The sequence below is a fragment of the Taudactylus pleione genome, unplaced genomic scaffold (assembly GCF_031769625.1).
Source record: "Taudactylus pleione unplaced genomic scaffold, aTauple2 ptg000503l, whole genome shotgun sequence".
Lineage (NCBI taxonomy): Eukaryota > Metazoa > Chordata > Amphibia > Anura > Myobatrachidae > Taudactylus > Taudactylus pleione.
The window spans coordinates 392840-418180 of record NW_028284905.1 but is presented as its reverse complement, the minus strand read 5'-3'; the positions used below and the strand labels follow the sequence as shown (position 1 = coordinate 418180).

General features: G+C 47.7%; 1 protein-coding gene across 1 annotated transcript in view; it reads right to left on the bottom strand.

The window, feature by feature from the left end:
- Positions 1 to 25341, bottom strand: part of LOC148501760 (carboxypeptidase O-like) — a 72200-nt gene that overhangs the window by 17971 nt on the left and 28888 nt on the right. The window contains exons 8-10 of the mRNA XM_088450023.1: positions 17824 to 17914; positions 11409 to 11611; positions 9107 to 9191 (exon numbers count right to left, since the gene is read on the bottom strand). Of these exons, the coding sequence (XP_088306149.1) occupies positions 9107 to 9191; positions 11409 to 11611; positions 17824 to 17914 (379 nt within the window). The remainder of the gene's footprint in view (positions 1 to 9106; positions 9192 to 11408; positions 11612 to 17823; positions 17915 to 25341) is intronic.

The window sequence follows — 25341 nt, the reverse complement described above, 5'->3', positions numbered from 1 at the left end:
CCCTGCATCTCCTGGCCTCCCCTATCTCTTCCCTGGCCCTTCCCCATGAGGCCATGGCCCTCTCTCAGGTGCACTATATTATGTCCCTATTTATCCCCAGCATCTCCTGGTCTCTCCTATCTCTTCCCTGGCCCTTCCCCATGAGGCCATGGCCCTCTCTCAGGTGCACTATATTATGTCCCTATCTATCTCCAGCATCTCCTGGCCTCCCCTATCTCTTCCCTGGCCCTTCCCCATGAGGCCATGGCCCTGTCTCAGGTGCACTATATTATGTCCCTATTTATATCCTGCATCTCCTGGCCTCTCCTATCTCTTCCCTGGCCCTTCCTCATGAGGCCATGGTCCTCTCTCAGGTGCAGTATATTACATCCCTATTTATCCCCAGCATCTCCTGGCCTCCCCTATCTCTTCCGTGGCCCTTCCCCATGAGGCGATGGCCCTCTCTCAGGTGCACTATATTATGTCCCTATTTATCCCCAGCATCTACTGGCCTCCCCTATCTCTTCCCTGGCCCTTCCCCTTGAGGCCATGGCCCTCTCTCAGATGCACTATATTATGTCCCTATTTATCCCCAGCATCTCCTGGCCTCTCCTATCTATTCCCTGGCCCTTTCCCTGTGAGGCCATGGTCCTCCCTCAGGTGCAGTACATTACATCCCTATTTATCCCCAGCATCTACTGGCCTCCCCTATATCTTGCCTGGCCCATCCGCATGAGGCCATGGCCCTCTCTCAGGTGCACTATATTATGTCCCTATTTATCCCCAGCATCTCTTGGCCTCTCCTATCTCTTCCCTGGCCCTTCCCCATGAGGCCATGGTTCTCTCTCAGGTACAGTATATTACATCCCTATTTATCCCCAGCATCTCCTGGCCTCCCCTATCTCTGCCGTGGCCCTTCCCCATGAGGCCATGGCCCTCTCTCAGGTGCACTATATTATGTCCCTATTTATCCCCAGCATCTCCTGGCCTCTCCTATCTCTTCCCTGGCCCTTCCCCATGAGGCCATGGCCCTCTCTCAGGTGCACTATATTATGTCCCTATTTATCCCCAGCATCTCCTGGCCTCCCCTATCTCTTCCCTGGCCCTTCCCCATGAGCCCAAGGCCCTCTCTCAGGTGCACTGTATTATGTCCCTATTTATCCCCAGCATCTCCTGGCCTCCCCTATCTCTTCCCTGGCCCTTCCCCATGAGGCAAAGGTCCTCTCTCAGGTGCACTATATTATCCCCAGCGTCTCCTGGCCTCCCCTATTTCTTCCTGGGCCCTTCCCCATGAGGCCATGGCCCTCTCTCAGGTGCACTATATTATGTCTCTATTTATCCCCAGCATCTCCTGGCCTACCCTATGTCTTCCCTGGCCCTTCCCCATGAGGCCATGGCCCTCTCTCAGGTGCACTATATTATGTCCCTATCTATCCCCCAGCATCTCCTGGGCTCCCCTATCTCTTCCCTGGCCCTTCCTCATGAGGCCATGGCCCTGTCTCTCAGGTGCGCTATATTATGTCCCTATTTATCCCCAGCATCTCCTGGCCTCCCCTATCTCTTCCCTGGCCCTTCCCCATGAGGCCATGGCCCTCTCTCAGGTGCACTGTATTATGTCCCTATTTATCCCCAGCATCTCCTGGCCTCCCCTATCTCTTCCCTGGCCCTTCCCCATGAGGCAAAGGTCCTCTCTCAGGTGCACTATATTATCCCCAGCGTCTCCTGGCCTCCCCTATTTCTTCCCGGGCCCTTCCCCATGAGGCCATGGCCCTCTCTCAGGTGCACTATATTATGTCTCTATTTATCCCCAGCATCTCCTGGCCTACCCTATGTCTTCCCTGGCCCTTCCCCATGAGGCCATGGCCCTCTCTCAGGTGCACTATATTATGTCCCTATCTATCCCCCAGCATCTCCTGGTCTCCCCTATCTCTTCCCTGGCCCTTCCTCATGAGGCCATGGCCCTGTCTCTCAGGTGCGCTATATTATGTCCCTATTTATCCACAGCATCTCCTGGCCTCCCCTATCTCTTCCCTGGCCCTTCCCCATGAGGCCATGGCCCTCTCTCAGTTGCGCTATATTACGTCCCTATTTATCCCCAGCGTGTCCTGGCCTCCCCTATCTCTTCCCTAGCCCTTCCCCATGAGGCCATGGCCCTCTCTCAGGTGCACTATATTATGTCCCTATTTATCCCCAGTATCTCCTGGCCTCTCCTATATCTTCCCAGGCCCTTCCCAATAAGGCCATGTCCCTCTCTCAGGTGCACTATATTATGTCCCTATTTATCCCCACTATCTCCTGGCCTCTCCTATCTCTTCCCTGGCCCTTCCCAATGAGGCCAAGGCCCTCTCTCAGGTGCACTATATTATGTCCCTATATATACCCAGCATCTCCTGGCCTCCCCTATCTCTTCCCTGGCCCTTCCCCATAAGGCCATGGCCCTCTCTCATTTGCACTATGTTATGTCCCAATTTATCCCCAGCATCTCCTCGCCTCCCCTATCTCTTCCCTGGCCCTTCCCATGAGGCCATGGCCCTCTCTCAGGTGCACTATATTATGTCCCTATTTATCCCCAGCATCTCCTGGTCTCCCCTATCTCTTCCCTGGCCCTTCCCCATGAGGCCATGGCCCTCTCTCAGGTGCACTATATTATGTCCCTATTTATCCCCAGAATCTCCTGGCCTCCCCTATCTCTTCCCTAGCCCTTCCCCATGAGCCCATGGCCCTCTCTCAGGTGCACTGTATTATGTCCCTATTTATCCCCAGCATCTCCTGGCCTCCCCTATCTCTTCCCTGGCCCTTCCCCATGATGCCATGGTCCTCTCTCAGGTGCACTATATTATCCCCAGCATCTCCTGGCCTCCCCTATCTCTTCCCGGGCCCTTCCCCATGAGGCCATGGCCCTCTCTCAGTTGCGCTATATTACGTCCCTATTTATCCCCAGCGTGTCCTGGCCTCCCCTATCTCTTCCCTGGCCCTTCCCCATGAGGCCATGGCCCTCTCTCAGGTGCACTATATTATGTCCCTATTTATCCCCAGTATCTCCTGGCCTCCCCTATCTCTTCCCTGGCCCTTCCCCATGAGGCCATGGCCCTCTCTCAGGTGCACTATATTATGTCCCTATTTATCCCCAGCATCTCCTGGCCTCTCCTATCTCTTCCCTGGCCCTTCCCCATAAGGCCATGGCCCTCTCTCAGGTGCACTATATTATGTCCCTATTTATCCCCAGCATCTCCTGGCCTCCCCTATCTCTTCCCTGGCCCTTCCCCATGAGGCCATAGCCCTCTCTCAGGAGCACTATATTATGTCCCTATTTATCCCCAGCATCTCCTGGCCTCCCTTATCTCTTCCCTGCCCTTCCCCATGAGGCCATGGCCCTCTCTCAGGTGCACTATATTATGTCCCTATTTATCCCCAGCATCTCCTGGCCTCCCCTATCTCTACCCTGGCCCTTCCCCATGAGGCCATGGCCCTCTCTCAGGTGCACTATATTATGTCCCTATTTATCCCCAGCATCTCCTGGCCTCCCCTATCTCTTCCCTGGCCCTTCCCCATGAGGCCATGGCCCTCTCTCAGGTGCACTATATTATGTCCCTATTTATCCCCAGCATCTCCAGGCCTCCCCTATCTCTTCCCTGGCCCTTCCCCATGAGGCCATGGCCCTCTCTCAGGTGCACTATATTATGTCCCTATTTATCCCCAGAATCTCCTGGCCTCCCCTATCTCTTCCCTGGCCCTTCCCCATGAGGCCATGGCCTTCTCTCAGGTGCACTATATTATGTCCCTATTTATCCCCAGAATCTCCTGGCCTCCCCTATCTCTTCCCTGGCCCTTCCCCATGAGGCCATGGCCCTCTCTCAGGTGCACTATATTATGTCCCTATTTATCCCCAGCATCTCCTGGCCACCCCTATCTCTTCCCTGGCCCTTCCCCATGAGGCCATGGCCCTCTCTCAGGTGCACTATATTATGTCCCTATTTATCCCCAGCATCTCCTCGCCTCCCCTATCTCTTCCCTGGCCCTTCCCCATGAGGCCATGGCCCTCTCTCAGGTGCACTATATTATGTCCCTATTTATCCCCAGCATCTCCTGGCCTCCCCTATCTCTTCCCTGGCCCTTCCCCATGAGGCCATGGCCCTCTCTCAGGTGCACTATATTATGTCCCTATTTATCCCCTGCATCTCCTGGCCTCCCCTATCTCTTCCCTGGCCCTTCCCCATGAGGCCATGGCCCTCTCTCAGGTGCACTATATTATGTCCCTATTTATCCCCAGCATCTCCTGGTCTCTCCTATCTCTTCCCTGGCCCTTCCCCATGAGGCCATGGCCCTCTCTCAGGTGCACTATATTATGTCCCTATCTATCTCCAGCATCTCCTGGCCTCCCCTATCTCTTCCCTGGCCCTTCCCCATGAGGCCATGGCCCTCTCTCAGGTGCACTATATTATGTCCCTATTTATATCCTGCATCTCCTGGCCTCTCCTATCTCTTCCCTGGCCCTTCCTCATGAGGCCATGGTCCTCTCTCAGGTGCAGTATATTACATCCCTATTTATCCCCAGCATCTCCTGGCCTCCCCTATCTCTTCCCTGGCCCTTCCCCATGAGGCCATGGCCCTCTCTCAGGTGCACTATATTATGTCCCTATTTATCCCCAGCATCTACTGGCCTCCCCTATCTCTTCCCTGGCCCTTCCCCTTGAGGCCATGGCCCTCTCTCAGATGCACTATATTATGTCCCTATTTATCCCCAGCATCTCCTGGCCTCTCCTATCTATTCCCTGGCCCTTTCCCTGTGAGGCCATGGTCCTCCCTCAGGTGCAGTACATTACATCCCTATTTATCCCCAGCATCTACTGGCCTCCCCTATATCTTGCCTGGCCCATCCGCATGAGGCCATGGCCCTCTCTCAGGTGCACTATATTATGTCCCTATTTATCCCCAGCATCTCTTGGCCTCTCCTATCTCTTCCCTGGCCCTTCCCCATGAGGCCATGGTTCTCTCTCAGGTACAGTATATTACATCCCTATTTATCCCCAGCATCTCCTGGCCTCCCCTATCTCTTCCGTGGCCCTTCCCCATGAGGCCATGGCCCTCTCTCAGGTGCACTATATTATGTCCCTATTTATCCCCAGCATCTCCTGGCCTCTCCTATCTCTTCCCTGGCCCTTCCCCATGAGGCCATGGCCCTCTCTCAGGTGCACTATATTATGTCCCTATTTATCCCCAGCATCTCCTGGCCTTCCCTATCTCTTCCCTGGCCCTTCCCCATGAGGCCATGGCCCTCTCTCAGGTGCACTATATTATGTCCCTATTTATCCCCAGCATCTCCTGGCCTCCCCTATCTCTTCCCTGGCCCTTCCCCATGAGCCCAAGGCCCTCTCTCAGGTGCACTGTATTATGTCCCTATTTATCCCCAGCATCTCCTGGCCTCCCCTATCTCTTCCCTGGCCCTTCCCCATGAGGCAAAGGTCCTCTCTCAGGTGCACTATATTATCCCCAGCGTCTCCTGGCCTCCCCTATTTCTTCCCGGGCCCTTCCCCATGAGGCCATGGCCCTCTCTCAGGTGCACTATATTATGTCTCTATTTATCCCCAGCATCTCCTGGCCTACCCTATGTCTTCCCTGGCCCTTCCCCATGAGGCCATGGCCCTCTCTCAGGTGCACTATATTATGTCCCTATCTATCCCCCAGCATCTCCTGGGCTCCCCTATCTCTTCCCTGGCCCTTCCTCATGAGGCCATGGCCCTGTCTCTCAGGTGCGCTATATTATGTCCCTATTTATCCCCAGCATCTCCTGGCCTCCCCTATCTCTTCCCTGGCCCTTCCCCATGAGGCCATGGCCCTCTCTCAGGTGCACTGTATTATGTCCCTATTTATCCCCAGCATCTCCTGGCCTCCCCTATCTCTTCCCTGGCCCTTCCCCATGAGGCAAAGGTCCTCTCTCAGGTGCACTATATTATCCCCAGCGTCTCCTGGCCTCCCCTATTTCTTCCCGGGCCCTTCCCCATGAGGCCATGGCCCTCTCTCAGGTGCACTATATTATGTCTCTATTTATCCCCAGCATCTCCTGGCCTACCCTATGTCTTCCCTGGCCCTTCCCCATGAGGCCATGGCCCTCTCTCAGGTGCACTATATTATGTCCCTATCTATCCCCCAGCATCTCCTGGTCTCCCCTATCTCTTCCCTGGCCCTTCCTCATGAGGCCATGGCCCTGTCTCTCAGGTGCGCTATATTATGTCCCTATTTATCCACAGCATCTCCTGGCCTCCCCTATCTCTTCCCTGGCCCTTCCCCATGAGGCCATGGCCCTCTCTCAGTTGCGCTATATTACGTCCCTATTTATCCCCAGCGTGTCCTGGCCTCCCCTATCTCTTCCCTGGCCCTTCCCCATGAGGCCATGGCCCTCTCTCAGGTGCACTATATTATGTCCCTATTTATCCCCAGTATCTCCTGGCCTCTCCTATATCTTCCCAGGCCCTTCCCAATAAGGCCATGTCCCTCTCTCAGGTGCACTATATTATGTCCCTATTTATCCACAGCATCTCCTGGCCTCCCCTATCTCTTCCCTGGCCCTTCCCCATGAGGCCATGGCCCTCTCTCAGTTGCGCTATATTACGTCCCTATTTATCCCCAGCGTGTCCTGGCCTCCCCTATCTCTTCCCTGGCCCTTCCCCATGAGGCCATGGCCCTCTCTCAGGTGCACTATATTATGTCCCTATTTATCCCCAGTATCTCCTGGCCTCTCCTATATCTTCCCAGGCCCTTCCCAATAAGGCCATGTCCCTCTCTCAGGTGCACTATATTATGTCCCTATTTATCCCCACTATCTCCTGGCCTCTCCTATCTCTTCCCTGGCCCTTCCCAATGAGGCCAAGGCCCTCTCTCAGGTGCACTATATTATGTCCCTATATATACCCAGCATCTCCTGGCCTCCCCTATCTCTTCCCTGGCTCTTCCCATGAGGCCATGGCCCTCTCTCAGGTGCACTATATTATGTCCCTATTTATCCCCAGCATCTCCTGGTCTCCCCTATCTCTTCCCTGGCCCTTCCCCATGAGGCCATGGCCCTCTCTCAGGTGCACTATATTATGTCCCTATTTATCCCCAGAATCTCCTGGCCTCCCCTATCTCTTCCCTGGCCCTTCCCCATGAGCCCATGGCCCTCTCTCAGGTGCACTGTATTATGTCCCTATTTATCCCCAGCATCTCCTGGCCTCCCCTATCTCTTCCCTGGCCCTTCCCCATGATGCCATGGTCCTCTCTCAGGTGCACTATATTATCCCCAGCGTCTCCTGGCCTCCCCTATCTCTTCCCGGGCCCTTCCCCATAAGGCCATGGCCCTCTCTCAGGTGCACTATATTATGTCCCTATTTATCCCCAGCATCTCCTGGCCTACCCAATCTCTTCCCTGGCCCTTCCCCATGAGGCCATGGCCCTCTCTCAGGTGCACTATATTATGTCCCTATCTATCCCCAGCATCTCCTCGGCTCCCCTATCTCTTCCCTGGCCCTTCCCCATGAGGCCATGGCCCTCTCTCAGGTGCACTTTATTATGTCCCTATTTATCCCCACCATCTTCTGGCCTCCTCTATCTCTTCCCTGTCCCTTCCCCATGAGGCCATGGGCCTTATTTTGGTGCATTTCTTTCTGTCCATATTTGAAATATAATGGGGAGGGGGAAATTTTCTAGTTATTGCTTTGACCACATGTACACACTCATACACACTTGGGTTAATTCTTTTGTTGGGATCCAATTAACCTACCAGTACATTTTTGGATGGTGGGAGGAAATCCACGCAAGCATGGAGATCAAAACCGGTTCTAAGGTGTTCTGCGCCCCCCCTGCAAACTATAAATATGTGTACTCCCTCCCATTTTTTATAAAGTAATGGCCACAAAAAGGGGTGTGGTCTCACAAGGAAGGGGCGTGGTCACACGATAGTACCCCCAATTCAAATTATGCCACACAGTAGCGCAATCTTATTTACATTCTACTGCAATATTGCCCCTGATTCACATTACACTACATAGTAGCGCCCCTTAATCAATTTTACATCACACAGTAGTGCCCTTTACTCATGTTATGCCACTCAGTAGTGCCCCTTATACACATAATGCCACAGTGGTAGTACTCCTTATTCACATAATGCCCTCAGTAGTGGTGCCCCTTATACACATAATGGCCACAGTAGTGGTTCCCCTTATACACATAATGCCCACAGTAGTAGTGCCCCTTACAGGTTATGCCACACAGTCACACAGCACTTACAGAACTGCCCTGCTCCCATCCCACAGCTCCACGCACATGTGCATACAACACACACCGGTGGCTTCACAGATCCTATCAAGCACCTACAACACACACTGGCGGTTTCCCAGATCCTAGCAAGTGCGTACAACACCCACCAGTGGCTTCACAGATCCTAGCAAGCACGTACAACACACACTGGTGGCTTCACAGATCCTAGCAAGTGCATACAACACCCACCGGTGGCTTCACAGATCCTAGCAAGCACGTACAACACATACTGGTGACTTCACAGATCCTAGCAAGTGCATACAACACCCACTGGCGGCTTTGCATATCCTAGCAAGTGCGTACAACACCCACCTGAGGTTTCACAGATCCTAGCAAGTGCGTACAACACACCGGTGGCTTCACAGATCCTAGCAAGCGCATACAAACATACAACAGTGGTCACAGATCCTTCAATAATTGACCATTTGAGTTAGCCAATGGTTGCACAGAACGGCCGCGGGAGCTGGGACACTGGCACCAAGTTTTCTGCATACAGATTCGCAGTAGTATGCTGAGTCATGTCCCAAAAACAGCAGCGATACATCTGTGTTTTTGCTGCCACTCCCCGTAACCTCCACCAAGTGGTCCCTGAATGTCAGTCATTTTGCAAAGAAACCCTCACTGCAAGTGCCATCCCTAAGGTATCTTGGTGTGTGCGCAGTGCAACCGCAAGCAATGCATGCGCAGCTGGCTGAAAATCGCACAAAAGCATAAATATCAGCATTGTGTCCACACCTGAATCAGATCCTAAGTTCTGTTTTGGGCTAGTTCTTCAAAGCCCGCTACCGATATGGTTGGAAAGCGTCCAGGAAGCGTTTGTCAGTACGTTACTCACGTATCACTTCAGCCGAAGGTCCCACTGCGTACTCATTGTTGTGCTTCTCCTTCATTTTGGCGTTAGCTCTGTTTGCCACACTCATCTGAAAGAATAGATTGTTCTGTTACTCTCATGTCATACTAGATTTTGCATGTGTAAGAAGCTTCCATAGTCTAATTGTAGCTCTAATCTATGATTGTCTTACCAGTCTTTCAGGGGCATTTTAGGACAGGAGGGGACCCGTGTGCAGGGACAGCTTGAGCCAATCTCGACCAGTGCTGTCGAACAGGGGTGCCACCCCATACAGGGCGCATCCCTCCCAACCAGCCGATTTCAGCGGGACAGTCCCACATTTTAGGCACTGTCCCGCTGTTCCACCCGTGGGCCGAAGAGTCCCACGGTTGGTCAGGAGGTTGGGCACCACCACCTCCGCAGCTGTGCGGTGGTGCCGGACTCCTCCCTGCATTGAATGTATGTCACGTGCATGCGCGCAGCATCCATCCAGTTTCTATGAAGGCTGGGGGTAGCACAGCTACTGGCGGACTGCTGGTCTCGCCCCCAGCCTGACGTTAAACGGGAGGCTTGCCATATGGACACGTCTCAAACAATGTCACTTAGTGGGGGTGGCCTATGGTAATTAGACCACTCCTCTTTCCTGCACAGGGTGCTGCCCCTCCCGGAGCCAGCCTGTGTGCAAATTTACATGGCCCCTCCCTCTTGAACAAATACCTCATATTTCTGCCAATAACTCTTATCGCCAGGTAGTGAATGCAGAGGTTGCAAGGTGTGCATCGCAGAGTGATAAACAGGTAGGCAGCATTTAGGGGTAGCAATGGGGGGGGGTTCGTTTGAAAGCCTTTCCATGGGCGTGCATAAATTAGCCAGTGCAATTGCATACGCAGCTTGAGTACTTACTGCGTGCAATGAGGTTAGCAATTACTAAGCAAGGTCAGGGCTGCTGTAATTCTGCATGAGGGGCTGATGGTACTCGATGTTACTGATGGTTGTGGAGGATTGCAAGGTATTATGGTAGTGATATAGCGGTAGTGGTAGGCAGTGGGCGTCTCTATGCTGTCAGCGCGACGGCTTTGCGATTGCATCCATTAGCATATTTTCACAGCAGACCTGCGTGCGATTACAGTGCTGCGATCGCAATAGCGATACTTAATCAATCAGGCCCTGTGTCTGTACATGAAGCACAACGGAACTTGGGATGAAAAAAGCTGCGCCCGCTACATTGGAGCACTTTGTATACAGGAGCTCATTCAGAACCGCTCGCTCATTAGCAAAGATAGCCCAGTGTAATGAGTGACAGGAGAGGCCGTTTGTGGGTGGTAACAGGGGCAGGACTCTAATAACAGGGGAGTGGAGGTGCGAACGCAGGCGTGCCTGAGTGTTTCAACGCCGTTTTAGGGGCATGCATAATTAACAGCCTGTGTCATAGTACATGCCACATGCCTGTTTTTTACACTGAAGTCCTCACAGTGCGTGCGATAGGGTAAGGCAACCACAAGCGCTGCGATCGCTTCTGGATATGACGTGCGCTAGTGGGTGTCTCTACATAAGCTACATAAGCTAAAGGGCGTCTATAGAGACAAAGTGATCGCTCGTCAAAACAAAGTGGGCGTGCTTATGCCTTTCCGAGCGAGCGCCTGCCATGCCATCACTTAGAATAATTTGCATACGTTGGGTGCGAGCGATCACATCTAGCGAGCGGGTCTGAATCAGGTCCACAGATTCAAAGACTCAGTCGCACCCAGATTTATAAGTGTCGCATATCAAATCAATCAGCAGTCTGTCAATTCATCCTAGTCACATCGCATTGCCACTTAGATGCATTTTCAGGAAAAAAAAAGATCCAAAAAGATGCCCGGTGCTAGCAGAGTCTCACAGGACCTTACGTGCTGAGAAGGTTTGTATAAGGACATGCTTACCGACTTTTCAGAAGACTTTTCCGGGAAGCAGCCGGAGAGGACCCGCTCCTCTTAGCTTAGGGGGGCGGGGCAAGGCTATGGCCATTAGGCTCTGCCCCTTTACAGTAAAACAGGGGGTGGGTCTAAATGACACAATTTGAATCTTTAGCCCCACCCCCTCCATACGAACCTGCAAATTTCTTGGAAAATCTCCCCACCCTGCCCACTTTACTAGGAAGTGGCCAGGATTCGGGAGGTCTGCCTACACTTCCGGGGGTTTGGGGGGTTAACCAGAAAATCGGGAGTCTACCACTATTCCTAGGAGAGTAGGCAAGTATGGTATAACTTACTCATGGAGAATGACTAGTAATAATAATTACAGATTATAAATATGAGTTGGGACTCACCATCAGATCGTGGTCTTTAGATAGATTTGTTGTGTAACCATATGGAAGGAGAATCATCTTTCCATAGGAATGTATGGTGAGGTAGAAGAGAATTTCTGGTCTAAGCAGTTCTATGAGGCCTGACAGCGCCTTAGTCTCGGGTTCCGAGGCTGCCGATGGGCCGCAGAAAGTGTTGCTGCTGCAGTTTCTAGAAGCACCAATAGCTGGAAAAGTGCAACAAAGGACACAAAGAGGAAATGATGAAGTCAGCGACATATTCTAGAACAATATGTAATGTAAATATTATAATAACAGAACCTTAGGGCCTGATGCAGAGCTCAGCACTAATCGCCTGTAATTGTGTGTACGGCACAACAGATGTGTCCTAATATCCTTTCAGACGCTCAGCCACGGATAGCGACTCCCGGACTTTTGAAGTTATTTCTAAATTTAGCTTCTGTGTCGCATTGTAGCTGCATCCAAAGTGTTCTAGACACTAAGTATTTGTATTTTTGTAATTAAGGAATTAGTAGATAATTGCAGATGATGCACAGAGTTGTAGGGTGCATTGCAAGGTGCGGTGCAGTGAGGATACGGGCTTCTCTCAATCACCCAGACACCGAGCAGATGAAACCAAAGTGATGGTTTATTTTTCCACAGCACACAGAGATAGGTAATATATAAGGACAAGAGGTAAATACAGTTAACAGACAATTTGCAGGTAGCAGTCCAGATAGGGCCAGTCTCAGTAGGGGATAAAGTTCCAGGACAAGTCCACAAAATAGCTAAAGACCCACAGTATCATACAGGGGAAACTATCACAGATCACACAGTAGAAAATATTACCCAATCCACACAGCGGTAATAGCATATGGGTCCACACAGAGGGCCTGATTCAGAGCCGCTCGTAAGCGGCTACTCGTTCGTTCCGAGCGACGTTCGCCCAACTGCGCATGCGTACGGATTGTAATACGCATGCGCGAACCAGTCAGTGCGGCCGAAAATCGTCTGCTCGCTAAATAGCAAATGCCTGCTATTTTGAGTGACAGAGTGAGGCGTTTGTGGGTGGTAACAGGGGAAGGTGCTTGAAAACAGGGAGTGGTGATCCGAACGCAGGCGTACCTAAAGGTCAAAACGGGCATTTTAAGGGTGTGAATAATTAATAAAGCAGCGTCATCGACCACGTCACTTGGTTGTTTTATAGTCAGAACTGCTCACATGATTGTGGTAGTAAAAACTAACCACAAGAATAGCGAGCAGTTCATACGCCGTCCGATGTACTCAATTAATCTAATAAATAGCGGACATGACGTATGATGCGAGCGGCCAGGGGGCGTTTTTTTCTAAATTACGTTCGCATGTTTTGTTCGCTCGTTCAGACATAGAGGCGTGAACAGACCGCAAAGAGCGAACGGTTAATTTAAATAGCCAACCCCTTTTTCTGGACGAGCGAGCGCAAATAGCGTCCGGCTCTGAATCAGGCCCAGAATTTCCAAAGTATAGGTCCACACAGCGTTTCCGGGATCCCGTACAGTAGAAACTATCACAGATCACACAGCAGTGATAGCGTATAGGTCCACACAGCGTTTCCGGGATACCACACAGTAGAAACTATCACAGATCACAACGCAGTGATAGAGTTCAAGTCGACACCGGAGAACGAAGATCTCCACCCAGGAGTTTCCAGTTGTATACGTATAGACACAGGACTGGTGATGCGTTCCACTAAGCACCTTGGCAGAAATTCCCTTCTTAGACAAGGTCAGGGACTAACATGAGCAGCTGCCTTCGGTGACCTTTTTTGAAACCTTTAAATTTCCCACGATATTGTGTCCACCCTAAGAGTTGCACCACTTCCTGATTTGTGCGAGTCCCTTATGCTGTAACTTTCTCCTACCTCCCCCAGATTTTACTTCTCTGACGAACACCTGCTGGGCTGCGCATAGTCTGCCAGACCCCAGTGAGGGACAAAGAGAGGCAAATGGAAGGAGGTGTAAGTCCTGAATGTCCCCTGCGGAGGTGGAAATTAACTTAGGAGGTCTTTTGTTTTGTGAGGTGTTACATTGCTCTGCTGGTCATGAATAAAACAGATATATGGACAATGCTAAACATCAAGGCTTGCAAAGTATTAAAAATTACATTTACTTACATTATTACAGTATATAATATACCTGCTACTGCAAAAGTATAGGTCTTGTGAATGAACACACATACACTAGCAGACGGAAGGGGGAACACAAAGGGCTAAAAAGTTCATTAATCGCTGCAAGGACTGAGATGCTACAAATACCTTTTTAACACATCTCATATCCTTACAGGCACACTCGTAATCGGTTTTCAGTCTTTTGCCTTTTTACAAATATTAGCACCTGAGTCGCACACAGCAGCTGCGTGCAGTGCCAGCGCCAATGTCCAGGGTACCACTGCATTGCATATTTTGTACAAAACCGTGACGGGATGCATAGCGCGACTTAATTGCAAATTGGATTCAACTGGGCTACTTGGCACAATTTGATGATAGGTGAATGTGGCCCACATCTGTAAATGTGAATATTTGCCTATATGCTGGGTTGTGTGCTTCTTTGTGGTGACATTGCCCTCTAATCATACGCTTTGTTTGATAGTCATCACCAGCACCAGGGCGCACTTAGGGCCTGACTCAGAGCCGTGCGCTAGGCTGCATTCGCATGTAGCCTGCCGATGATTGCAATGTGCGCATGCATATAAGACGCAATGCACGTGTGCGAACCAGTCCATGCGAACGCGAAGTGATCTCCCTTTGTGCATAGACAACTCGCTAGATTGAGTGACAGGACGAGCCATTTGTGGGTGGTGACAGGGGTTGGTCAATGGAAATGGGGGAGTGGTGGTGCGAACGCGGGCGTTTCTGAGCGTCTTAACGCCGTTTCAGAGGTGTACATAATTAAGACGCAGCATCATAGTACAGGTCACAAGGTTGAATTAAACACTGACGCACTCGCAATGCTTGCGCTAGGGTATGGTCAGCTACAAGTGCTGCGTACAGTTCCGATGTTACTCGATGTTAACGATTGTTACATACACTTCCTGGAGAAGACTTGTATTACTAAGGGAAAGTGGGCAGCTTAAGATAGGCTGGTCGACGTTTACAGACACACCGCGATCGCACGCCAAGGTATAGTTGGCGTGCTAATACCTTGGGATTTACATAGTTTGGCAGCTGATGGCTGCATGTGGACGCATCTAGCGAGCGGGTCTGAAACAGGCCCTTAGACCAAGCTAAGCTAGATGCAAAAGATTGAAAATAGGCGTATTTACACCTCCATTCAACCATTCATAGCCCGCAATTCTGTCACCAGGAGCCCCAGTATAGCCCAGTCACGTTCCTTCAGTTGCAAGTCTAGATGCGATTGAACTGCGTACATTTCTGCAGTCGCCCTACTTGGTGTGATCATTTCTGGAGCATGCGCAAAGTGTAAACGCACAAGTTACAACCAGCCAAGAGCTGCACATTTAATTTTGCATCAGCCTCTATGAGGCACTTGTGAAAGACTCTGATTTCCTGGATGCAGCATGATTCCAGCTCTATAGCTGCTAGATTTAAAGAGAGTTATCTTTAAGGCAAAACCAGGTTATTTTTGCCTTATAATGAATTGCTGCTTTAGATCTAGTGGCTATAGAGCCAGAATCGTGTCAGGACCAGCAAATCTGAGCTTATTACATTTGGGTCTATATGCCTGTGTTTCTTGTGATCTGTACAATCTCTGGGGTGGGCAATAAGCGCCTCCCCCCCCCAGCTATTGTAGAACTACACATCCCAACATGCCCTGCACTGCTCTGCTATTTGGCCATGCTAAAACTGCTGTATGGCAAGCTGGGATGTGTAGTTCAACAGCAGCTGGAGGGCCGCTTACTGCCCACCCCTCTAGACGGTCAGCTCTCATGATCAGGGCCCTCTGATACTGAAATCTGTCCTCCAGCATCCACCCATTTGCGACTGCTCATCCTTCTTTATCTGCATGGTCATTACTTGATTTGTATGATTCGTATATGCCCTAAATTGTAGGATTATACCTGCTCTGAGGATTTACACATGCCATGTCCTGATGCACAACTGTTCTCACAAGACTGTGTCGTTCATGTCCATTTTCTTTTATTAGTTTTATTCTGTTTAATTGTTTCCACTGTGGAATTTATGGCTCTTAATAAATAAACTCTTATGATTAGGATTAGATGACGATGCCAGTGGAAATGATTATTGTACTTTCTGTACATTCATACTACTGGTAATGGGACAGTCAGTGTTAACTATGACCTATAATTGAACAGTAGGGATCAGGTCAGAATGTCAACAGGTTGAGAATGTCAACATGGTCATAAGGTCAAAAAAAAATGTCATTCACAACTGTTGACATGTTCATAATGTTGGCATTCAACATGCCGACATGGGTTAGGGTTAGGGATTAAGTTTAGGGCTAGGCGCTAGTCTTAGGTTTAGGGATCAGGTTTCGAGTTAGGATTTGGGGTTAGGATTAGGTACGGGTTAGGGTTAAGTTTAGTGGTGCAGGATAGACTTAGGGGTTAGGTTTAGTGATAAAGTTAGGTTTAGGGTTAGGGGCTACACTTAGGGGTTAAGTTTAGGTTTAGGGGATAGATTTAGGGGTTTGATTTAAGGATAGGGGTTAGGTTTAGGGTTAGACATTGACTTAGTGGTTAGGTTTAGGGTTAGGGCATAGGTTCTCAGGTTCGGTTCTCAAGGCACTCTAACAGTCCAGGTTTTAAGGATATCCATGCTTGTCCACAGGTGACTTAATTAGTTCCTTAGTCAATTTGATTTAACCACCTGTTCTCAACCATGGATAGCTCTAGAACCTGAAGTGTTGGTGAGCCTTGAGGACCGCGTTTGGGAACCTCTGGGTTAGGGTTTAGGTTTAGGTTTAAGCTTAGATTTAGGTGTAGGGTTAGGGGTCAGGTTTAATTTTAGGTTTAGGTGTAGAGTTAGGGTTAGATTTAGGGATAGGGTTAGGTTTAAGTTTAGGTTTAGGTGTAGGGTTAGATTTAGGGATAGGGTTAGGGGTTAGGTTTAAGCTTAGGTTTAGGTGTAGGGTTAGAGGTAGGGATAGGGTTAGGGGTTAGGTTTAGTTTTAAGCTTAGGTTTTGGTGTAGGGTTAGAGTTAGGGATAGGGTTAGGGGTCAGGTTTAGGTGTAGGATTAGAGTTAGGGATAGGGTTAGGGGTTATGTTTAGGGTTATGTGTAGGGTTAGAGTTTGGGATAGGGTTAGGGTTAGGTTTAGGTGTAGGATTAGAGTTAGGAATAGGGTTAGGGGTTAGGTTTAGTTTTAAGATAAGCTTTAGGTGTAGGGTTAGAGTTAGGGATAGGGTTAGGTTTAGGTGTAGGGTTAGAGTTAGGGATAGGGTTAGGGGTTAGGTTTAGGGTTATGTGTAGGGTTAGAGTTAGGGATAGGGTTAGGGGTTAGATTTAAGCTTAGGTTTAGGTGTAGGGTTAGGGTTAGGGGTTAGGTTTAGATTTAGACTAAAGTTTAAGAATTAGGGTTAGGGTAAAATATGCAAAACATTGTATGTCGACATTCTGGTGTCAACATGTCAAATGACAACATTATGAACATGTAGACATTTTAACCATGTCAACAGTTGTGAATGTCAACATTGTGTTTGTTGACCTAATGTTTATGTGAACATTCTTACTGTCAACATTGTAAACCTTTCCACATTTTTATATCAATGTTGAGTTTTCATACCACACCCAAGCTGTATCTTTCTTCATACTGCCTATAATACACTGGGATTTGGGCATCTTAATTCTCTGTATTACTCCACTGAATGATGCCACGCTCTAAAATAGTCCAGACCTCATTATTATTGTACTGTACATAAATGCAATTGTAGCAATATTAGTGAGAGTATTATTATTATTATTATTAGTTTTTTAATTTAAACATTAAAAAGTTATAGAATATAGTTGAAACGATTGTTGACCCTACTCTGTTCTGTGTTCCTAATCCTTATTCCAAGTGATAACCTTCACCCTAACACGTTCTGTGATCACCGCACAATGACTGCTCAGAATAGAGGCTTTAATAACTTATTTCTCAAACACCTGCACACAGTATCTCTCCCATCGCTGCTCACCCAGTTGTAATGCATGGACAACAGTGCCCTCTGCTGATGATTCCAGGGTGTACAGGTTGCATGTGAACTAATGACACTGCTACTAACAGTAAATCTTCTTACATCAGTAACAAAGTGATTAAGATTACACTCTTCATAGTGTAATGGACACCGATAGTTTGTATGTCAAACACAGCTTAATCATGATTAAACCTGACACATAGATTTTGTGGTTCATTGTGTCGAATATGAAAAAAAAATCTGCATTTTTTTTTTATAGACATTTTTGGAATGTGGAAAATTCAGTCATTAGCAAAAGAAGACTTACTGCACCACTGGACATCAAAATTTCTGTTCAAGTCCACTCCGTAACAGGTGCCGTTATTGAACGGGGCCCGATTCTTTCTCCACAGACGTTCCTGTGTTTAAAGATGGAAGGCAACATATTCATTGGGTTGTCTGTCCTTCTGTATTGTCATTTAAAATGTTTCTGTCTGTGAATGTATTATTACATGCATGGACGCTCCTACATGCCAATGTTTACATTGCATTGCATTTATACAGGGGATCTGTCATTACAGAATGACTCTTGCTGTACTTTGGTTCATATTTTCTATTTTGCAAGGAAATAGAAACTCTAGGGGAAGCAGTATGTGATATTCTAGTACAGTGGTTCTAAAACTCGGTCCTCAAGACCCTACACAGTTCATGTTTTTCCAGTGCACAAGTGTAATCATTACTCACTGACACATTTTCCAAGTCACCCAGCAGGGGCACAGGTGTATTCACTACTCACTGACCCATTTCCCAGGTCACTCAGCAGATGCACAGGTGTATTCACTACTCACTGACCCATTTCCCAGGTCACTCAGCAGATGCACAGGTGTATTCATTACTAACTGACACATTTTAAAAGATTCACAGGTTGAGCTAATTATTTCACTTGTGATTCTGTGAGGAGACCTGGAAAACCTGCACTGTTTGTGGTCTTGAGGAGCGAGTTTGAGAACCTGTGTTCTAGTGTGATGACCTTCATATGTTATGCAGGTATCATATTTACAGACATGTCATTTTTTTCAGGTGATTTTCTGCACAAAGCCGAAAAGTGGGTGTAATGATGTGGGACATTGCCGTAGCTACTGCTCCCAGTGCCCGGTGAAGGCCACGCCTCCTTGTATGACATCACGAGTGGGCATGGCCTACACCAGGAGCGGGTGAGGATCCTGAGGATGCTCCGGGCTGCTGTAAGGGAAGTGGTGTGACCGTCCGAAGGGTCCTAAGGATGTCCCTGGCGGCACTGCTGCAGAGTTTCTGGCTGTTACAGGCACCTTGCTAGCCAGATGCAGGAGCTGTGGTTGAGTGGCGGTGCCGCCCACAGAGCGCTGCACTCTGTGTGATCGCACTACTAGCATACCCCTAGTTACGGCCCTGATGTGGGACATATATGTTGACTATTGTATTGATGGGATTATGGGAGTAATGATGTAGGACATGTATGTTGGTTGACTGTTGTATTGATAGGAAATGGGGGCAATGATGTGAGATATGTATGTTGGTGCTGTATTGATGGAAAATGTGCGTAATGATGTGGTACATGTATGTAGAGGTGTAATGATGTGGTACATGCATGTAGAGGTGTAATGATTTGGAACATGTATGTAGAGGTGTAGTGATGTGGGACATGTATGTAGAGGTGTAATGATGTGGGGACATGTATGTAGAGGTGTAATGATGTGGAACATGCATCTAGAGGTGTAATGATGTGGGACATGTATGTAGAGGTGTAGTGATGTGGGACATGCATGTAGAGGTGTAATGATGTGGGACATGCATGTAGACATGTAATGATGTGGGGCATGTATGTAGAGGTGTAATGATGTGGGACATGCATGTAGAGGTGTAATGATGTGGGACATGCATGTAGAGGTGTAATGATGTGGGACATGTATGTCGAGGTGTAATGATGTGGGACATGTATGTAGAGGTGTAATGATGTGGGATATGTATGTAGAGGTGTAATGATGTGGGACATGTATGTAGAGGTGTAATGATGTGGGACATGTATGTAGAGGTGTAATGATGCGGGACATGTATGTAGAGGTGTAATGATGTGGGACATGTATGTAGAGGTGTAATGATGTGGGAAATGTATGAAGAGGTGTAATGATGTGGGACATGTATGTAGAGGTGTAATGATGTGGGACATGTATGTAGAGGTGTAATGATGTGGGACATGTATGTAGTGGTGTAATGATGTGGGACATGCATGTAGATGTGTAATGATGAGGGACATGTATGTAGAGGTGTAATGATGTGGGACATGTATGTAGAGGTGTAATGATGTGGGAAATGTATGAAGAGGTGTAATGAAGTGGAACATGCATGTAGAGGTGTAATGATGTGGGACATGTATGTAGAGGTGTAATGATGTGGAACATGTATGTAGAGGTGTAATGATGTGGAACATGCATGTACAGGTGTAATGATGTGGGACATGTATGTCAAGGTGTAATGATGTGGGACATGTATGTAGAGGTGTAATGATGTGTAACATGCATGTAGATGTGTAATGACGTGGGACATGCTTGTAGAGGTGTAATGATGTGGGACATGCATGTAGAGGTGTAATGATGTGGGGCATACATGTAGAGGTGCAATGATGTGGGACATGCATGTAGAGGTGTAATGATGTGGGACATGTATGTAGAGGTGTAATGATGTGAGACATGTATGTAGAGGTGTAATGATGTGGGACATGTATTTCGAGGTGTATAAGCAGCCTTATGTAACAGGCTAATGAATGGGATCATCTTCTCTGTACCTGTAACTGATGTATAACACAACACCAGTGTATAAGCAGCCTTATGTAACAAGCTAATGAATGGGATCATCTTCTCTGTGCCTGTAACTGATGTATAACACAACACCAGTGTATAAGCAGCCTTATGTAACAAGCTAATGAATGGGATCATCTTCTCTGTGCCTGTAATTGATGTATAACACAACACCAGTGTATAAGCAGCCTTATGTAACAAGCTAATGACTGGGATCATCTTCTCTGTACCTGTAACTGATGTATAACACAACACCAGTGTATAAGCAGCCTTATGTAACAAGCTAATGAATGGGATCAACTTCTCTGTACCTGTAACTGATGTATAACACAACACCAGTGTATAAGCAGCCTTATGTAACAAGCTAATGAATGGGATCATCTTCTCTGTGCCTGTAATTGATGTATAACACAACACCAGTGTATAAGCAGCCTTATGTAACAAGCTAATGACTGGGATCATCTTCTCTGTACCTGTAACTGATGTATAACACAACACCAGTGTATAAGCAGCCTTATGTAACAAGCTAATGAATGGGATCATCTTCTCTGTACCTGTAACTGATGTATAACACAACACCAGTGTATAAGCAGCCTTATGTAACAAGCTAATGACTGGGATCATCTTCTCTGTACCTGTAACTGATGTATAACACAACACCAGTGTATAAGCAGCCTTATGTAACAAGCTAATGACTGGGATCATCTTCTCTGTGCCTGTAACTGATGTATAACACAACACCAGTGTATAAGCAGCCTTATGTAACAAGCTAATGAATGGGATCATCTTCTCTGTACCTGTAACTGATGTATAACACAACACCAGTGTATAAGCAGCCTTATGTAACAAGCTAATGAATGGGATCATCTTCTCTGTACCTGTAACTGATGTATAACACAACACCAGTGTATAAGCAGCCTTATGTAACAAGCTAATGAATGGGATCATCTTCTCTGTACCTGTAACTGATGTATAACACAACACCAGTGTATAAGCAGCCTTATGTAACAAGCTAATGACTGGGATCATCTTCTCTGTGCCTGTAACTGATGTATAACACAACACCACTGTATAAGCAGCCTTATGTAACAAGCTAATGACTGGGATCATCCTCTCTGTACCTGTAACTGATGTATAACACAACACCAGTGTATAAGCAGCCTTATGTAACAAGCTAATGAATGGGATCATCTTCTCTGTACCTGTAACTGATGTATAAGACAACACCAGTGTATAAGCAGCCTTATGTAACAAGCTAATGAATGGGATCATCTTCTCGGTGGCTGTTTTATAATTTTTTTTACCATCTTATCTTAGAAATGGTTTATTGAAGAAGAGGGGTCATAAATGGGTTACAGTTGTTCTAGCACAAAGTAACAGAGGTTAGAGTTATAATAAATTACTAGATTGCGATGCTGGAATTTATAAGTTACCTTTTGAAAATGTATTTAATTGTATGTATGTATGTATGTATGTAAGTAAGTATGTATGTATGTATATATGTATGTATGTATGTAAGTATGTATGTATGTATGTAAGTATGTATGTATATATGTAAGTAAGTATGTATGTAAGTAAGTAAGTATGTATGTATATATGTACTGTATGTATGTATGTACTGAAGGTGAAGATAATGTGCCTGATTCAGCAAGGATTGCAATTGCAAAGTTGCATTCAGACAGCTTTGCAATTGCGATCCTTGCTATTATGCAAATGCAGCAGGAGGTGTATGACACCCCCTGTATGACTCCCCCTGTATGACACCCCCTGTATGACAACCCCTGTATGACACCCCCTTTATGACACCCCCTGTATGACAACCCCTGTATGACACCCCCTGTATGACACCCCCTGTATGACACCCCCTGCTGCATTTGCGATCCTAGCACTGTGACAGAGGTTTCAGGCTGGGATAACCATCGCCACTATCGGTGGTTGATGGTGGTCGGCGCCAGGTCTTCAGCCAGCTTACTTAGACTGGGCGGCTTGCGAGCCCAGGATACTGGTTGATCAACACAGATGCTGGGCTGGCCACTCCCGGAAAACGTTTCCAGTAACACCAGCCAACCCCGTACCGCCCCTTAAATGCCTCTCCCTGTCAGTCAGGCAGAGGTATTCAAGCGTCTGCGTGCGACTATGCAGGACCCATTCTGCACACCCGCTGGATGGGTCCTGCGTTCGCACAGATTCCCAATAATCGGGAATGCACTTGCATGCACCAGTGAATCAGGTCCAATGATTGTAAAGGATTAACATCAATATGGCGTGGAGCTGCCCTTTTTGTGTTTATCTATCTTGTCCCATAGATCCAGTGAGAGTGACACTTTCATTTTTCATTACAGGGAAAGATATTTTTTTTTTTCTTTCGGCCCTATCCATTAGAAGATACATTTCTGAGAGATAAAAGACAAAAGATATCCCTTGAAAATTCCGGTGGTTGTGCTGAACGATATCTGTCATGTACATGAAAGATTTTGGTAAAAGACGAAAGATGAGCGATATCGCATGACATCATTCAGGGAGTGGATTTTTTTCTCTGCAGCGCTCTGTAGCTGCCGCTAATATCTTTCGTAGTTCGTCGTTTACCGCATATAAACTGCACGAGATTGCTAATATCTGGCAGCGAAATGCAATAATAGACCAACATATTGGAGAGGCAAAAGATTAAATTTATCGGCCGAGGGAGTGCGCATCTGTCATCGTTCAGGGCCTATCCATAGCAGATAAATTGAACACAATTTATCTGCTAATGGATAGGGCCCTTTACTCTCCTGAACAAGCAGCCTGCACATCATGTATCAGTGAGGTATGGGAAGGCTGCTTGTGTGTTGCACCTGTAAAAAATGGGTTAAATGTTTTAAAAAATGATGTAGGGTCCCCCTCCAAAAGCATAACCAGCCCCGGACTGCACAGCCAGTACTAGTTCCTAAAATTAGGGGGAACAAAATGAGTAGGGTTCCCCCGTAATTTAGGAACCAGCACCTGACTGCAGGGCCTGTGATGGTTTTAAATATTGGGGGAAAAAATGCATAGGGGTCACCCTATATCTAAAAAACAAGCACCAGACCCAAACCGACCGGGGTGTAATGTTTACATTGCAATTTAGAGTAGAGTTTGGACATAGGGCCTGATTTACTACGGATCGCTATTCTGCTTATACGCACGAAAAGCAGTTGCTAACATCAGCGGTGATATGTAAATGTGTGCATTCGCATTGCGATCATAACATAAGGACGCCCACTTCCCCTTAAATCCGTATACGTTGGCAAAAAAAGCAAAACAAGTGGTAACATTGAGTAACATCGGATCCATATGCACAGTTAAGGCAGGTCAGACCTCACTCAGGAAATACATCAGTGCACGCTATGAGGTCTCAGGTTGTGTATGGTATCGCAGCAGCTAATTTATGCATGTCCCTGCAACAGCGTTGAAACGCACTAGCACGCCTGCGTTCGGCCGACCCATCCCCCCCCCGTCACCACCCACAAACAACGCCTTATGTCAATCACTTTGCCATGGGTCTGAGCATCCTCTGCGATTTATTTCCCGATCGCAGTGGTGAGTTTGCGCACGTGCACTGTGATGCATGCGCAGTAGGCAACAGTCGATTGCGTGCATATAAGCAGCTGCGTTCCTTGCTGAATGAGGCCCATGGATCCCTCCCGAATCTAAATCTCTCTGCACATGTTACAACCCTCCTACTTGCAGTGTAAGATGGTTTTGCCCAGGTGCAGTCAGGCCCGCCGAGAGCTGCGGCGGGTCCGGATAAAACAGGACGTGGCCTAATCGCGGGAGGCGTGGCCACGCCCCCTTCGAGGAGAAAAAAAAACAAGTTTTGCAGAGCTGTGAAGTGGTGCTGCGCACTGGGGAAGCTGGCGCTCTGAGCCCCCTCAGCCCGGCGCATAACTAGTGGGGGGCGTGATCAGCTTGATCGCACCCCCCAAAGGCTCTGGATGCTTCTTAGCAGCCGCGAGCAGTCTCCCAGTGCAGCCCAGCACACAGCAGCATGTGCTGGGCTGCTGTCATGTAAGAGGGGGGGGAGCGGTGCCAGACCCGAGCCCCTCCAGCAAGCCCGAGCCCGGGTAATGTGTACCCGCTCCATCCCCCCAAGCATTATACCGGTAGCGCACATTAGCACTAAGGAAATAGTTCACGTTGTCCTCTAAAATTGTAAACCTACAGTAATCTAAACATTTTATTATGAAATTGTGGAGATGAGCCCATACTGTAGGTAACAATTTGTACAGTATGTACTATGCGCTCTATGTACTATTGTTAGTGGCGTGTAAGAGCATTAATGGTGAATAGTTGTGATTTGCCTTTAGAGATAAATACAGTGATTAGAAGCTGCTTTGTTATTATTTGCGATGTATCCTCATGGTTTAGATTATGGCTGGCATTACAAATTATTTATGATTAACAGAAATCTTATTGAGGTTGTCTGTTTGGGTCTTTGAGCCCAAGACATAAAATCACTTTTTAATGCACTTTGCACAGAATTATAGAGAATATTGGTGAGAACTGTGGAAAGTGCACATCTTGTGTCTCTGGCGTTGTGCTGTGCTGTGCTGTTCTGTGCTGTGCTGTACTGTGCTGTTCTGTGCTGTTCTGTGCTGTGCTGTACTGTGCTGTTCTGTGCTGTTCTGTGCTGTTCTGTGCTGTGCTGTACTGTGCTGTACGTCCCATTTGAGGAATATTTTTCATCTTGACAGAACTGTGATATTTTCTAGGTGGACAAATCCTGTAGGTGACCTATTGTGTAAGTGAATAGAAAATACCTGATTATTGGAATGTCCTACCTGCAGATACTGCTCACTGGGCTTATGTGTAGGAGTAACAGACAGCAATAATCAATAAAAAAATGCATATTTAAACAAGAAAGATTTGATTACACGGTTGACGTTAGGGCTCTGTAGCGATTATATACAGTAACAATTGTGCCATATTGCGTCTCTCGTGATATGAATAGAATCTACATTCTCCTCAGTAAAAATGCATTTGCTAGTCTTCTC